At 36.7% G+C, this 18,379-nt stretch overlaps 1 protein-coding gene across 2 annotated transcripts in view; it reads left to right on the forward strand.

Annotated features, from left to right (window-relative positions):
* Positions 1–18,379, forward strand: part of LOC126755767 (uncharacterized) — a 33,707-nt gene that overhangs the window by 12,063 nt on the left and 3,265 nt on the right. The window contains exon 1 of one of the 2 annotated variants that reach the window (XM_050468502.1): positions 11,219–11,819. The exons of the other annotated variant lie outside the window; for it this stretch is intronic. Within the exon in view, the coding sequence (XP_050324459.1) occupies positions 11,667–11,819 (153 nt within the window). The 5' untranslated portion in view covers positions 11,219–11,666. Of the gene's footprint in view, positions 1–11,218; positions 11,820–18,379 lie in introns of those variants that run through there. 2 annotated transcript variants of the gene reach the window in all.

Raw genomic sequence — 18,379 nt, forward strand, 5'->3', positions numbered from 1 at the left:
ATGGCGAAAATACCTTTCTCGCTCACATTTCAGTTGGAAATTCTTCACATATGATATGATAGCATATTATTAATGTTGTTCTAAGCATAATTCCGGAAATATTAGCTCCGCTTTTTATGCTTTTTTAATAACTTCCTGTGATTACTACATATTTCAGTCTGAAGTCTGAATGAATGCACAGCAAACCAGCAAATAAATGTATATATTTCTATAGCATCAAGCGTATAGTTCTCATTTCCTCTTCCCCTGCGGGTACTGCGTCGCATTATTTCAGAGCTGGAGTGTTTTCGTCCATTAGGCCGACATAACCTAGCCAGCGTAGGTCTCCTAATTCGCTGAACCATGTCATTGGCGTCGTATATCTCGTACAGCTCATCGTACCATAGACTGCGGTATTCTCCGTTGCAAATGCGCAAAAGACCATAAATCTTCCGTAAAACTTTTCTCTCGAAAATTCGTAAAGCCGACTCATCGGATGTTGTCATCGTCCATGCCTCTGCAGGACGGAAATAATGGGTGACTTATAGAGTTTGGTCTTTATTCGCCGATAGACCGAAGTAACACCTGTTGGCACTTCGATGCTGACGTTGTTGGTGTTAATACTGCTTCCAAGATAGACGAAATTATCTACGACTTCGAAGTTATGACTGTCAACAGTGACGCCAAGTCGCGAGTGCGACGATTGTTTGTTTGATGACAGCAGATTTTTCGTCTTGCCCTCGTTTACTACCAGACCATTTGCCTCGCTTCTTTATCCAGTCTGGAGGAAGCAGAACTAAGGACGCGAATGTTGAGGCCAACGTTATCAATATTATCGGCGAACGCCAGCAGCTGTAGACTCTTATAGAAGATGGTACCTTCTCTGTTTAGTTCCGCAGCTCGAATTATTTTCTCCTGGAGTACACTGAAGAAGTCTAAGCCTCACACGGCTCGGGGAGATCCTTCCCGATCCTGACGGAGTTGTTGGGCTTTGAAATCGACGAAGAGGTGGTGTGTGTCGATTCTCTTTCGACAGGTCTTTTCCAAGATTTGGCGCATGGTGAATATCTCGTTAGTTGTTGATTTTCCAGGCCTAAAGCCACACTGATAACGCCCAGTCAGTTTGTTGACAGTGGGCTTTAATCTTTCACACAATACAAATACGCTGGATATTTCACCGCCATATTTGAATAGCTCGGCCGTCAATCCCTCGGCCTCCGCCGCTGTGTTATTTTTCAGACGGGTAATTACTTTTCGAATTTCTCCATTGTCGGCCAATGAAATGTTCCGACTGGAAATTGTGAGCTGTTTGAGCCATATGTAAAATAATCGTTTCTGGCCGCTCCCAAGTGAATGGCGCTTAGAGAACTTTCCTTCTGGGAGTTGATTATACCAAGTTGAAAATCCTTATACATACGGGCATAACGTTGAAACTGCTTTGCCGGATCAACTTCAAATTTTTGGAGAATATTTCCAAGTATATGTACATTCGATATTTTGTAGATATAATATCGAATTTCGCCATCTTGAATTTGTCTACCAAACATTTCAGAAATAAAATGCCTATTTGTCTGAAGTTAAGAACGGTTTTAAAAAATAATGTAAAAATACGTATGTATTAGTGAAATCGTTTGTTGTCAAAATATATTATAAGATCGGTAAGCCTCATCAGAAAAATGGCCATGTAAGTGAGAGATGAGACCCAAAATTGTAGTTAGATGATCAAGCTTTACAAAGATTATGTTATCAACAGGACAATCAGGTTAAGAAAAATAGTTTTCTGGTCTATAGGCGCAGTCCTGAGCGAATAGCTTAGCCTAGACATGTTGATGTTGTTTAGGGTAGTGTGGTGCTAATTCAGGCAGCATTTGATGGGTTTCAGGCGTAGCAGGTGAGTTTGTACCTTTCATAATTCTAAAACTGAAAGCATCTTCGATTTGTTCCAAAATATAATAATAATTACTAAAAATCTGCGACTAGCAATGCTTCCAACCTCAAATTACATTCACACATACCCACACATGTGTGTCCTTGAAGTTCGGCGCTCAACGGATTACGCCAATTTCGGTGACACAACATCATCGACGATGTTAAATGTTAGAAACTATTTGAATACATGAATTTCATATGTTTGCATGATAACTTTTTATGTTTAACAACTACACGCTGAGCACTCGTCCATAGTCTCCGTGACCCATGAGGAAGATATGCATTGAAACCTTTGAAATTAACCGACAATGGCAACTGAATAACTACAATGGCTTCGCGGGTTGTCGCTGATGTGCGCGCTGCTGCTGCTCTACGGCTGCTCCGCTGATGGGCTGATGCGAGGTTGGAAAATTGGAACTTGAACAGAACCAACAGACACTCCCAAATGCACGACGGCGACAACGACAACCACGGCGACGATGATTGACCGAGCGGGCAAAAAATCAAAAAAAAAAATTAACACAGATCGGTTGCTGAAATTATAAAAAAACTGGAAAGAATTGAAATACAACAGAAAAATAGCAATAAGAAAGCAAGCAAAGGTGAAGGGGTGAGGTGAGGGGGTTCACACCAGCGCATGTAAAATGCGAACTAAATAAAAGCGAATTAAGAAACATGCAAAAAATTAAATAAAAACGCATTGTTAACAACGAACGAATGTTTTTTTTTAATTTTTTGGTGAACAGCTTCGATTCGTGATGCGAACAGTTGTTCAAACAGGATGGGGATGAGGGTGAGGCATCGGCAGGTAGGAAGATGTGCGACATGATAGTGTGTTAACAGCGTTGCACAGACACACATACACGCATACATACAGACACAAGTGCATACAAATGAACATAGCGAGACACACTTCACTTTCACACAGCCTTCAAAAACGTGGACGCGGGGAGGGCAGTGCAGCAGCAGCGGCGGCGGTAGTTGCCGAAGTAAAATTGGGTCAAATCTAATGCTGTGCCGAACAAAAGCGATGATGACAACAACTGCGCTGTGTGTGTATGTGTGTGCGGCAGCGAGTGTATAGCAGAGAAATGCAGCGCAGAGCAATCTAGAGAGGAGCAGAGTAGAGAAGAGCGCAGCGCGGAGGTGAAGGTGTTGTGCTGAGTGCAAAATGAATATCCGCCTCGACTACGAGGAAGACGAATTGACGAAGTAAGGCGATGCAGTTTCTGTGTTGCCACTGTGTTCTGTACAAAAGTAATGTTGCCATCGTTAATTGAAATATTGATTAAAAGATTTCATGGAAATCGAACGATGATCTGTTTTATAGCTATGATAGTGAAAACTATAATTCCAGCTCCGTCAGCTATGCAGTTTCGAGCTTTAGAAAGCGAAAACCTATTTTAAACGCTATTACCATATATCCAAATTTTCTTCACTTACTATTATTATAGAACGTACTTTTAATAATATTCTTAGTTAAAACGGTAACTAGTGGTAACGATGGTCAACTAAATATAATCGAATGCACAAATCTCTGCTAGACTCTTAACTGCACTTCACCCCTTAAATAAAAAAACTCTCGGGTTAGGGTTAGGCTAGGTTTGAAGGCTGTCTGGAACAGCACTTGTAATACTGTAAGCAGTTCTTTGTGAAGTAACTACTGTAATCGATGTTATAAGTCGCACAATACAAATTTGAAAGTTTGAGCTCCGTAGTGCTAAGCCTTGATCTCACTAAAGCAGGACAATTAAGGAGGAAGTATTGAGCTACTGCAGCTGGCATCCGGAAGTCCCAACCTTACAGCATGTACGCCAATAAGGCAATGACCTATTAGAACTCCACAGCTTGAGCAAAGAGCTTAGTAGATCTCTTACCATCGAACTTGGGCATAAAAGATCTCGCAACAGTGCATGAACTGATGAAGGCTCAAAGCCTGCCAAAAACCCTCGAAGCCCAGCTATCCAGTAGTAAAACATACGTGGGGAGGGCACCGACCCATCCACAGTCTGCTCATACCGGATATATAGTACTTTTCCTTGCCGGTTCATGAGCTCTAAATTTAGCAGTGATTCCAATATGGCCTGGCACCCAGACTGATCTTATTATAAAGTGGTTCAATGTCATTGAAAATGAGGTTAGTTTTTTCTCAAATAAATTGCTATTTTATTGTCCACTACTGCAGCAAGAGTGTTAAAAAAACATAATTACAATTAAAACTTTTCCAATATATCCTAAAAACCAATCTGGCAGCTCCGCACAGAATGCAATGCCGAACTGTTTTAATTCAGTAGCGACGAAGTTGAATGAGCGAACATGAGCGTATGGACCAGCAGTGGCAGTTACACTAACAGCTGGTTGATTCGGGCACCACACGAGCTTCGCCAACGCGGTGAGTGAGCTGAGCGAATGCACAAACGAGTGCAGCAGCAATAGCTACAACAACAGTGAATACAAAAGCAAACCAGCAACAACACATATGCTCGTAGCAATGTTATTGGTATTTCGCTGGCAACCAGCAATGGCAACGACAGCGACAGGAGCAACTGCAGCATCCTGCATCATTAACGACGACGCTCTGGCACTTGCGCTGGCTCTTTGCCTTTTTTTTAACTTTGGCTGCGGTTGTTCTTGCCCGCCTGCTGACTGCTGGCGCTTGCAGTTTGTGTTACTCATTCGTGTCGGACGGAACATCTCGCATCATCACCTCCACGCAACCGAAAAATACTATAACACACCAAACAAAAAAATAAGAAACCAAAATTGCATAAAAAAAAAATTACAATAAAAATCCACACATGAAATACTTGCAACTACTACTGACTGATTCGGTATACCTACACACATGCACACATAGTATGCTCGTATATGGGAAAATGGCAGAAATTTTCAGAACTTCAACAAACTGAATGCAAATCGACTCGAAATTATTTACACACACACACGCGCCCATAAAAAATTAACACATACGAGGAGCAGCAAGCCAAAACGCAATGCAGTGCAGGCGAAGCGAAAAACCATTGCAAAAGCAGCAGCAGTAGCAGCAGCAGCCCTAAAATATGCAAGACTTAAATGGGGCGAAAAATGTTTGCAGTCAATGCACATTGGAGTTCGGGAAAAAGTAAAAGTGATCGCCACGAAGGCAGCCACGGCAAGTGTACGCTGATAGAGAAAATCACCAGAGTCTGCTTCAGATGTGCGAAATGGGTGTGCAATATGAAAAATAACGCACAAAAATATGTTAAATGAATGAAATGAATTTTTGTGAAAACGGCCCAAATAATACTTACAGCATAGCTACGCTGAGTATGGCAGCAGCTGTAGGGCGTTGAAGTATAAGAGGTGCAGTCGAAGACGAAAAGAAAATTGAAAGCGAAAAAGTCGTAAGGCAGCGCCTAAATGTATGCTATAGCAATGGCAGCCTGGAAGTGAAAGTTCAGGGTTTTACGCTGTCACTGCAGATAAGCGAGGAAATACATCAACGACGACAAAGCAGCGCAACAACAATAACAACAACAACAAAACGAACAACAAAAGCACCACACCAACAATCGCAGCAGGATTATATATAGGGGCACAACAAAAGCAAGAGCATTGGCAATTCGAAATAATGCGACGCCAACTAGAGCAGCAGCTAACGGTAAACGTAGCGCACATGGAGGTGTAACATACAGCGCAGCACAACGTAGTGCAGTGAAGGTGCAGTTACGCAATCTTTTAGGCGCAACAAATTGTTAAAGCGCACAAGAACAACAGCTGCTACGCACACAAGCTCATTTATGCTTATATAAATGTGTTCGTATGTATGTATACACAATACATAAACGCAACATATGTAATTTCGGGCTTTAAGCGACATGCATGCGTGCCTGTGTGTGTGCGCACTGCGAAACACACCCTTAAAAATGCAAAAACAAAGCAAAACTCTGAAATGAAAGTGAATGTGGCGGAAATAGTTGAGCGAATAACGGAACAATCCCAAACGAAGTTTGAAAACTAAGCGAAATTGCAAAAAGTGAATAATTTTTAAGTTCAAAATAAAAATTTTCGAAAAAAATGTGGAAAAAAAAATTTTGAAACAAAAACTTCGCAAAAATTTCTGAATTTAAAGAACAACATATTCGAAAAAGTTTTGAAATTCAAAATTAATTTTAAAAAGTTTTGGAGAAATAACGATTAAAAAATATTTTGAAAATACAAATTTCCAAAAAAAAAAAAATTCGAAAAAAAGTTTTGTAAACAAATTCTAAAAATAAAATTTGAAAAAAATAAAATGTTTCTAAGAAAAACTTTTTTTGTAACTAATAAATCTTCAAACCCATAATTTTTGCGCGCCTAGTACTGTTGGGCTTTTCGCCCACGCATACATTCTGTGAAAATGTGCATGTTTGTCATTTGTATGCTCTGCACGGAGAAGCGCAAGGATGCTGACGGCTATGCCAATAAAAGCGTTACAACAATGCCCGTTACGAAAAAGCGTCACAGCACATCGGCCTCCTACTCATCGGCAGTATCCACAACTTCAACCAGTTCAACTGGCTCGACTGGCTCAGCTGCTAGCTGCTCATATGGCCCAGCTATACATGCCACAACAACATTGGGCGCTGCCACATTGATACCATTCGGAAATGCCACATGCAACATTATGGGTGCGACAACAGCACCAGCGCAAGCACTGCCACACACTACACCACCATTAGCCAGCATTAAGTACAATCTCGTGCAGAAGACTGTCTCACCAGCTGTGGTCTTCCAAGAGTTGCCGCCACGTTATCGCGCCTGGTTATAAGCGTTGCATGCGTATTACGAGCGTTTGAGTGATGAAAGTGAAAATAAAATTTAAACTGGAATTTAAAGTGTATGGTGTTGTACAAGGGTGAACAAATTCTGCGAGAAGAAGTAAAAAATACAGTTACTCAAATTAGAGGCGTGTAAAAAATAGAGTAATATATGTGTAAATCCGTATTATTAATGCATTAAAAGTGATAGTATAACAAGAAACAACGTTTTGTGTCAGCAAAGTGTAAAAAAAGGTGTGGGCGCCTAAATGTATGCAAAGTGAAAATCAAGCAGCAAGCAGAAATGGGTGTGTAGCGCTACGCTTTGTTTAACAGCATACATATAAGCATACATGTGATTTGTGCGAGCATTTGTGTAACGTTTATTCGACTTGTGTTGTGCGCCTAAAAGCATGCTAGGCATTTTTAGACGTTTGCAATTGAGCAAATACTGATTGAAATAAACACTCGAACGTAAAGCACCGAAATAGTGCACCAAAAACAACAAAAGGCACAAATTTTCAAACAAACACACACACACACACACACAGAAGCAATCGCTCATTGCAAACACACACGCATACGAAGAGACACAAAGTGAAAATAAACGAAAGACAAATAATCATTAACATGTAAACGTGACAGCAAAGAAGACTGCAGCAACAACAACAACAACTGCAATAATTGCACAGCGTACAACAACAACAGTAACAATAGCAAATAAAAAGCCCAGCAGCTCTATGGAAAACAACAATAGCAGCAACGGAACCTTGTAAAATCAGCAGCAATAACAACAACAACAGCAGCAGCTCACAAAAAAATCAACAGCACATGAAAAATCAACAACAATGAGAGACAGTCAGCAGTGATTTGTGTGTTCAATTTGTTACATGTCCAAAGCGCACCGAACAGCAGCAGCAACATCATCACCAGCAGCATTTAATTGCATACAAACAGGCGCACATACATAAACATACATTTGAATAATGTATGCATATACACCGAGAAGCACCTCTACAACCATCTGCATATGAGCCTACGTGTGTGTGTATCGGTGTGTGCGAGCGAGCGTTCGACTGCCTGCCTGCATTTGTGTACATTGCCCTGATTATATCACACACGAATGTAGGCCGAAGCTGAGTAGGACTCAGCGTACCACTGCCAAGCCAACAGAACGACTGCCAACAACGATAAAAACAAATACAACAACTAAAAAAGAAATACACTAAAAACAACAACAACGGCAACAATAACAATTACTACAAAAATAAACAGGCGAAAAGCGAAAAATTAGAGCAAAAACATTTTAAATTAAAACACAAAAACAGAAAAAAAACAGTATTGTAAAGTGGCACACATTCAAAATGAGTAGTGAAAATTAAACGAAAATGAAGTGGCAAATGTTGTTAGTGAATCTTAGAAAAAATTAAAAATATTTAAACAAAAATAGTGTTTTAAGTTTAAAAAAGTATAAATATTAAACAAAATTTAAAAAAAAATCTCTCTATCACTGCCCAAAAAGCTACATTGGCGTGTTTGCGCCTAAAAGTAGACAACAACGAGCAAAATTGTGAGCATGCGGTTTCACAGTAAAGTGTAAGGCAAGTTTCAAATAAACAAAAAAACAACAACAAATAAAAAAAATATTTATAAAAACTACTTGGAATCATTCACTGCCAACAACAACAAAAACAGCAGCAAGCACTATCACTCTCACATTTGCGGCGCTAAGCAAATAATAATCGGCTGAGCGCTGTCTTTTGACATTGAATGCAGAAATTATGCATTAAAACAAATAACAAAAACAAAAATAAGTAAACAAAACGCCAAACAGATATTTTGGCTAAAATTTGCAATACTAACTGGGTGTGACGCTGCAGAACAGCAGTGCAAACAACAACAGCTGTTACAACGAAACTCTCAACACACAGGCAACAACAGTTGGTCAGCGCTGCAGTAGTTGCGACTAAAACAGAAGTAAATGCATGGAAAAGCAGCAGAAGGCGCTTAAAATTTTGAAATGGAAAATAAAAAAATTAATAATTAAAAAAAGTTAAGGACAAAATTAATTAATTAATAAAATTATATAAATAATTAATTAAAGAAATTAATTAAAAACACAATAATTAAAAAGGAAATATTAATTAAAAATTAAATTAACTAACAAATTAATTAATTAAAAAATAAATTAATTAAAAACGAAAAATTACAAAAAAATTATTAAAATAAATATAAAATATTTAAAAAGGATATTTAAAAAAAATTCATTAAAAAAAGTTATAAGAATCAGCAAACGTTGGCACTAAAAATTTAAACATTAAAAAAGGGAAATTAAAATTTCCATTTACGAAAACAACTACATACCAAACATACATGAAATAAAATAATTAGAAAAGTTGTGTGAAATTATATAATTTGTGAAAAAAATAAATAAATTTGCCTGTATAAAAGCCACATAGCAAGCGTAACGGTCGCTAAATGCAAATTAACGGTGCGCCATACTTCGAATGTAACTTCCTGTGTGTGTGTGAATGTGGAATAAAATAGCAGTACAGTATTGTACCAAGAATTTATGTGGTTTCACGCAAAAAAAAAATTAAAGAAAAAATTAAAGTGCATAAATCTAATAAAGGCTTGCAAACTTGCATGAAAAAATAATAAAAATATTAATAAAATATATTGTTGTCTAACAATTAAGCTCAAAAACTACGTAATATTTAATATACTACGAGTAAATTGTTGCTATTGAACAACTAACGAATTTCTGGTGCGAAAATATGTTTTGTTTCGTTTATTCTTCAGTTAATATTCAAAAACTTGTAAAATCCTATACTTGAGGTGGACATTAAACAAAATAATAACATTGGTATCAACAATATCACGATGTCAACTGTTAGAGTTCCATCTTTTTCGAAATTTAATACAAATGAGATCCCACATTAAGTAAATGAAAATTGACTGTTGAGAATATTTTTCAAATGCGCAGTCACCTGTTAGGTTAAGTTAGGCCGTAGAGTTGATCCAATTGACTGGCCCAAAATCTGAAATTATCTGCTCACCGATGGGGTCTCTCAATAAATCCATTGGTTGATGCGATATGTGGGAAATGGCGCCGTCGGGCATTTCAATCAAAAAGTCGGCTATGATGGCGCGATAACGGTCGCCATTGACGGTTACGTTCTCATTGGCATCAAAGAAATATGGAACAATGATTCCACCGCCTCACACACCACACCATACCGTTGTTTTTTCTGGATCAGCTCTCGAATATCTTCAGGTTTCTTTTCGTCCCACATGTGGCAATTTTGCTTGTTTACATACCCATCGTTCAACAAAATTTCGCTCGAAAACGTCGCATCTTCTTGGAATTTTTCAAGGACCCATAGAGCGAAGCAATGTCACATGAGAAGGTCGAACGGCTTCAATACTTGCACAAGCTGTATTTTGTACGATTTCAATTTGAGTTCTCGATGTAAAAAGCGCCAAGTCGTTCCATACGTCAGTCCGAGTTGCTGCGAACGGCGCCCAATCGACTCTCCACACTCTCAGCTACGGCTGCTATATTTTCTTCACTGCGTGCGGAACATGCTCTATTTGGTCGAATATTATTCAGTAATGAATGCTGTGTCTCAAGATGGGTGATGGTGTTTCCTAACGAAGTCAAATCGAGCTTCTCTCAATTATATTCAATTATTACTATTCACTCAAGTATAGGATTTAAGATTTAATAGACTAGGGGTACCGTGTAGCGAAATGTTTTAGTAGAAAAAACTCAAAATTGAGTACTTTTAACATTCGGAAATATACACTAAACCGACATGGTACCCAGATAGATGAAAAAAATTAATATTTCTATTTGTTTCCAGTTGCATTTTAACTGCATTTAAATCAAAATAAATATACAAGCATTTACGGCGCACAAGAACGGCCTACGATTATTTACTGCAGAGAAGAAGAAAATTAACAAAAACAAAAAAAAAAAAAAACTTTCATAAAAATTAAGCATAAAAAAAGTAATCAAAACAACTCTTTCGTAGTTATTTATGCCTAACTTCGTGTGAAATGATAATATTTGTTTAAACAACAACTTTTTTAACAACAACAACAACGGAATATTGAGAACTTTTGTAATACAAGCATTTTGTAACGACGATCTTTTTTGATAAACGCTTTTTTCGTTACTGGTTATTTGTATAACTAATGTTAACATTTTTCTAACAACAACAAAGACTTAATTAAGTGTGGTTTTTAAATCAAATAAAATCTAAGAGAACTGAATTTTGTGATTCGAAGAATTTCAGGTTGCTTCCTTTTTGTATGCAAAGTCAAAATAAATTAGTTGGAATTCAAACAAAAAAAAATAAATAAAATATATTAAGACATAAACCGATAAAAATAATAAATTTGAAGGCAATCAAGTTTGTTTTTAATGGAAAAAAAATTAAAAACAAATAAAATATAATAAATACAAAATAGCATTCAAAATCTAACATAAGTTGTTCGCACAAGCGGGTTCATCACTATTAATATAAATAACCCGAATAAAAAAAAATATTTATATACACAAAAATCAATATATTTTTAAACGAAACTCAAAAAAGTTAAATAAATGACATGATTTTAACGAAACAAAATGCTAAACAATAAAATAACCAGAACTTAGGAGAAGAAGCAAAAAAAAAAAAATAAAAAATAATTAAAAAGTAAAAAAAAAACTTAATATTAAAGAAAAAAACAAAAACAAATTAAGTATACAAAACGGAGCGCGCGCTAAACTCAACTACTTCAGATTGTTAACTACCTAAACGTAGCTATTAGTATAAAATATATATAAAAACAAATAGTTTATAAGACAATAAAAAAATAAAAACAAATTAAATTTCAATAGTTAAAAAAACCAACTAAGTTCAATAAAAAAGTATCTACCTGGCTAAGCAGCTGTGTATTAATCGCTTAAACGTGGCTAGCAAAAGTGAAACTATGTGGTCCAATGCCTTGTGCACATTGGGCGTCACTAAACCCCTATGCAACTGCCTCAGCATACGACAGGTGGCGGCTGCGGCAGCGGCGGCGGCCAGTCAAGGTGCTGCAATTACCACCGGCCCAACATCAGCTACCAGTAACACTGCCGGGGTAATTACTATCATAGTACTACTACATTTATAATACTGGAGCATTACATCGTTCATTTATTGTTGTTATTGCTCTTCAGTCTCAACTTTATAAAATTACTAAAATATTTATATTCCAACTTTTAACCTTTTTAAAATTGTTAAATAAGTAATTCAAAGCCTAATCACATAAAGCTTAACAGACAATGTTATGTTAAAGTTACATTAATGCCTACTCAGTTTTTGAAATTGCAAATGAAAACGTTTTTGTCGGTATAAGAACCAAAGGAATTGTACTTGAGGTTTAATTTAAATATGTTCATACAAATAAATTTCATTGGAAAAAATATCGAAATTGCTCAGAATCCAACATTTGAAAGACGACCAAAAATCACATTTTAACCATTAACCACTCCCCGTATTCATCTGATATGAAAGGAAAGCGTTATGCGGACGTAGAGGCCATTCAAACGGCTTGCACCGGCATACTGACGGTCATACCGGCCAACGAGCTAGAACACTCGTTCGACATGCTTTTGGACTGTGCAAAAAGCTGTATTGAAGCAAAAGGAGACTATTTTGAATAAAATAAATTGATTTTGCCGAAAAAACCATTTGTTCTGTTTTTTTAAAGTCCTGTTTACTTTGGAACACACCTTGTATTGACAAAATACGAAAAGACTTTTCGACTACCGAATAGATTGTATTTAATAAATATGAACAATGTGCATGGTTAATGGAGATGCCCGATTAATAGAGCGTCCATTTAATAGAGCTTTTACTCTACTTTTTTATTTATGAATTGCTTTTACTATCCTATCTTCTAAGTCGGTTCGAACTGGATACAGTGTGCTAAATTTTACTAAAATCGGTTCAGTAGTTTAGGAGTCCATCGCGGACAAACAACGTGACACGTACTTTTTATATATAAAGATATATCACTGCTAGTTGCACCTTCGAGTATTCCAAAACATTTTTTCATAAAATTTCGAACAACATTGCGGTTAGGCTTGAAATCACCGATTTCAATACCCTAAAATCTTGATCAATCCAACACCGGGATACAGGAGTGTTTTCGCTTGGAACACCTTTTTGAGTTTGTGGATTTTAATATTGGGATTTTTTTATACTAAGGATTTTGTGTTTGGGGACTGAATTTTTGGGGGTTTTGAACCGCTACCACAAAATTCGCCTTTAAAATCGAAACTAGACTTCACATAATGTTTTTAATATATAAATGTATATGTGTATATCATAACATTTATAACACAAAATCTCATTCGCTGTTTAAATGATACGAATAATTATTCGTCGCCCGAAATGGCATGCGATTTTTTATTGAAATGAATTACATGAATATTTGAAATCCGCATGAGAGAACAAACTTTTAACTGGGGTGTTTGAAACGTTGAAGTTTTCTCTTTTCTGATAATTTATTGTCGTTGATAAAGAGTTCTTTCCAGCAGCATATTTCGCATTTCATAATATTTTTGAAGGTATCGAGGGAATATTTTCTTTCTTTTGATGCTGAGAGTCGCGTTTTAAGGGTTTGATATCACACTCATATCGATCTCATTTATGTATGTATGTATATGTACACTAAAACCAAGTAAAAAGGGCTAAGTTCGGGTGCAACCGAACATTTTATACTATTGCAACTTGCTGGAATCAAAGCCAGGGAAATACCTTAAAGTATAAACCGTCAATCAGAGCATCGGAATCCAAGCAATTTTGTACATACCAGAACTCATACACTGACCGACATAATCGGTATAATAAGCGAAAATCATTATACCATACATATGTAGTATATGGCAGTACTTCATACTTAATTAAATGTTCCCTGAGATTTATTTAGGTACCTCACATGCCATTAGCAATCATGGAACATAGGAATGTTAGATGAATGTCACGAAACAAATTGGCTTGAAATCGGTCGAGCAGGTTCCGAGATATGTAATTTCAACTAAAAGTAGGCGGCAGTGATCCGATTACGCCCATCTACAAACTCCTTACTTTCTTTTTGGCCATAGGATATGTATGCCAGTTCTCGCGATGTAAGTCTAATTGCGTTTATAGCACTTGTAATGATAGTTTTCAAATAGAGCAAAGATATAATGTCATTTAGATATTAAAAGAAAAGAATTCTGTAGACAGAGTTTTGAGTAGCGTAGTCATCCCTGAAAATTTAACAATATATGTACATATTTATTGAAACAAAGTAAACTGGGAAAAAATATTCAAATGACAAAAACAACTTTACCTTTGAATGCAGACAACCAAATTACCGAATTTCGAAATTATGAATCTTGCTTCCTTTTTTTTGCCAAAAGTATGTAATATACATACATTATTGTGGATTTTGGAAGATTGTCGCCACTCTGGAATCTTCATATTTGTAGTATGTATTTTCTTATCCGACCAAAATTAGCTCTACATTTTTTAAATCGCTTCTGTCTGTTTATCCCCTAGGCTTTGGATAAACATTCCCGAAAAAAATTATGTATATAACCATTTAAATATCTGCAAATCGCTACAAAATCGATCCATTTCTTCATATCATTCACGACAACGTCAAGCGAGAAGGGAGGTCGCGGTAAGCCGGCGCAGCAGATGTATGAGATCAGTGTTCAAGAAAGTTTTATGATGAATTGCGGTCCATCTGAACAACATCAAGCCAATCACTTCGAGCGTGACTTGTCAGAAGCTTATAGCTTGGTTGGTAGGTTGTTATCTTTCACCTTATAGACCTAATCTGGTACCTATTGCTGTCTTTGATGAATGATTTTGCTAGTAAAAAATTTTCTCCAGAGAAGCTTGCGAAAAGTTATTGTTCAAAACACGAGGATTTCTGTGATGAAGGTTATAAAACTGCCTTCAAAAAGACATTCAAGTTTTAGAACTGATCGATACATATTTGATTTAAGCTGGCTTTTTTTAACGGTGCTAAATAAAATCTATAATTCAAAGATACAAAATGAATAAGTTTTTTCTAGATCTTATAATACCGATACGGTACTTCGGCTGTAAATTTAAAAACTCAGTCTGTGATTCCATACAATATGAAAACCACACAGAAACAGCTACCTTCAAAAATTTTGTACCAGATCCACAACTCGGCGCACAGTATAGTTGGAATGCCCAACATCCGTTCGGTTTGCTCAAAGAATATCTCTCAAAAAGTCATTATAGATCTTTCGTTCTAGATAAAATTAAAGTTATAACGTTTAGTGTTTGATAACCTAAAAAATAACCTTATTATAGCATATGCTCTATATCAAGGGTAGTGGGTTCTGCTGAAAATCACATCAATAATATTGATTAATAAATTAAAAGGCAGTTAATTGCAGCCTTTAAGCTATTTGACCTCGCAGCAGAGCCTTGTATTCGAAGCACAATCCCTGCAAAAGCAAAACTAAAGGCAACCAAAGCAACTCTGTCAACTTTGTAGGCGAAGCAAGAGCAGTGGCATGCCGTGACGGAGCACAGCTGATGACAAAAGTGAAATCGGCCAATTACACGTTGTCGTATATATGAACACACCCACACATACATACAATTATGTATATATATATATGTATGTATATATACATATGTATATACTTAACTTCATATACAATGTTTATATGTAAGTATGTGTTTGTATATGTGTGTGAGTAATATTTATGCGCGAATGAGAATGAATGGCAGAGGGCGTGCGAATCGTGCCTTAAATTGGGTGCGGATGTTGAGTAAAGGAAATTATATTACAAAAGGAAAACGTAGCGAAAGCCAAGTACGAAAGTGTGCGCAAACGAAAGATTTGATCGATGTCGCCATTTGAATGCTGCAAGTGGCAGAATGCTGGCTGCAACGAACCGAACGCAACTCAACTGAACTGTGTGCGGAACTGAACCGAACTGGGCGGATGCAGGATGCGTCAGTTGCGACCGCAGCGTTTTGTTGTTGTGCCACAGATGTTACCTTACTGCTGTTGTTGTTTTTGCTGTTGCTGTGCTATTGCAACGTACATGACCAACGCAATTTGCAGCAGCCACATTCGCTGCTTGGCACGAAAGCACAAACGAACTTACGAAAACGCTCGGCGGAAGGTTGGTGTGGGAAGGAAGCGTAGGGGGTGATAGGTGGAGGATTGGGCGGATATTTCAAGATGCTGTTGGGGTAAGGCAAACTGAATTCAGTTAAATTCGACGGAATGAAGTGGAATGAAATGGAATGGACTGTTGATTTTTCTATTGCGCCATTGTTGTTATTTGCTGGATGTGTGTGTGTGTGTGTGTGCACATGTATTTGTGTTTGCTAGTGTATGTAAGCAGTTGTTGTTGTTGTCTATTTTGTCATGGTCTTCGCGTAGCAAGTTGTTGTTGGTGGCAGTGCTGCTGCGACGGCTGCTTACTGGGTCACTAGGACTCTCACTCGATGTCCTTGCAATACGCTGCAACATACAATCGACCGTTTGTTTATATGTATGTGTGCGCCTATATACCTATGTTTATATACGTATTTATACTTGTATGTATGTATAAGCTCGTAACGCCTTATGTACATTGTTATGTGTGAATACACCTATATACATATATAATTATATATATAGTATATACTCATATACTTAGCTGTATTGTATATATTGTAAGTCACACACACATACATATATTAAAATATACATATATATGTATGGGTATGTGTGCGCAAAAGTAATCTCAGTTCAGTTTAGTTTCACATTTATTTCATTTCATTTGTGTTGGTTCTTGTATTTGTATACCCTACACAGCGTATATTATATTTTTCACGAAATTTGTAACTCTCAAACGGAAACGTCAGGATCCTCTAAAATATACATATTTATATAAGCTTTTGAGATATCGGTCTGAAAGTTTGCATACCTCAATTTCTTTCCAAAAAACTGCTAATTTTTCAGAACTGACGATATCTGCCCACTATAGCATGTGGTCAGACTCGTAAGCTGCCTGATCGATCAAAATGAAGTTTTGTAAGGAAAACTTTTTTATTTGTTGGAGTATCTTCACGAAATTCAGCACGACTCATAGTATAAAGCAATGCTACAATCTCCGTATAAATGGTTCAAATCAGATAAATATAGCATATAGCTGCCATACAAACTGAACGATCAAAATGAAGTTTTTGTATGAAAAACTTTTTTATTTTACCAGATATCTACACAAAATTCGACATAGAGTATTATATAAGCCGACAGTACAATCTCCGAATAAATAGTTCAAATCAGATAACTATAGCATATAGCTGCCATACAAACTGAACAATCAAAGTCAAGTTTTTGTATGAAAAACTTTTTTATTTGACAAGATATCTACACGAAATTTCGCATGAAATTTTGTACAATGCAATGCTACAATCCTAGAAAAAATTGCTCAAATCGGACAACTATTGCATATAGCTGCCATACAAACTGGTAGCTCAAAACCAGGTTCTAGTATAAAAAATTTCTTTATTATATAGTATAGGGTATACTAGATTTGGTGCAACCGAAATTAACGCTGTTTCTTGTTTTTTTTTCTTTTAAATACACATGTGTTTATTGTTGTTGCTGTCATAAAATGCTTCACTTTACTGCTTCGATGCACCCGCGCTTGTCGCTCCTGCACTGCGGCGCTGCAGCATTAATGTTGCGAATTTGTTTGATTAAAATCTACCAAAATATATTCGCGCACACACACACATGTACATATGTGCCCACATGCATACATTGCATAGTAAGTGCAGAAATAGTTTTGAGGCGCAAGTATTTCCTTATAGACATTTCCCAGCAAGGAATTTAATTCAAATCCTTTTACTTCTTGCTATGTGCTGGCGCAGTATTTACATACTTATATACATACAGACATATGTAAGTGTGTGTGTACATATGCTTTTTGCAATTTCAACGCTGTCAAACACACACTAATCTGGCAATTTTCAGCGTCCATTGTTCGGGCAGCGCCTTTGTAGCAACTTCAGTGCAACGTGTTTATCTTGTTAGATGTGATTATGGCATACTAACATACATATATATATATACATATATGTACATATGTGTGTAATATTATATATATATATATATACTGCAAAAGCGTTTCATTGTGTGTGTGTTGTGCGGCAAAGTATATGCAATCCTTTAATTATCCTTTAACTGTGGCGCTTTCGCTTGCAGTCCGCCTGCATTGGACACTTGCATTGCTTTAATCACAAAATCTGCAAATATTAACTATGTACAAACCACTCGCCGTGAATTGTTGTATTTGCCATAACGGTGCGGGTGTTTGTAGTTGGATGCAGATAAGGCACAATTTGTGGCGTTTAGCGGTGTAATGTACTTGAGCACTTGTGTGGAATTCTTTGCGAATGAAATTTGCGCAGTAGTCCACTTTGAAGAGTATAGCTTCACTTTAATAAATATAACGGCACTTCTCAACTGTTTTAAAACTAGAATCTTTGATATATATTACATAGCCTATCACTAGTAAAATAATTAAAATCAGGTAGTTACCAAGTCACAAATCCTAAACGAGCTAAAAACAAGAAATAATGTTAAATACACCGTTGCACCGCAGCTGTAATACCCTT

This window comes from Bactrocera neohumeralis, chromosome 4, assembly GCF_024586455.1.
Source record: "Bactrocera neohumeralis isolate Rockhampton chromosome 4, APGP_CSIRO_Bneo_wtdbg2-racon-allhic-juicebox.fasta_v2, whole genome shotgun sequence".
In the NCBI taxonomy this organism is placed as follows: Eukaryota; Metazoa; Arthropoda; class Insecta; order Diptera; family Tephritidae; genus Bactrocera; species Bactrocera neohumeralis.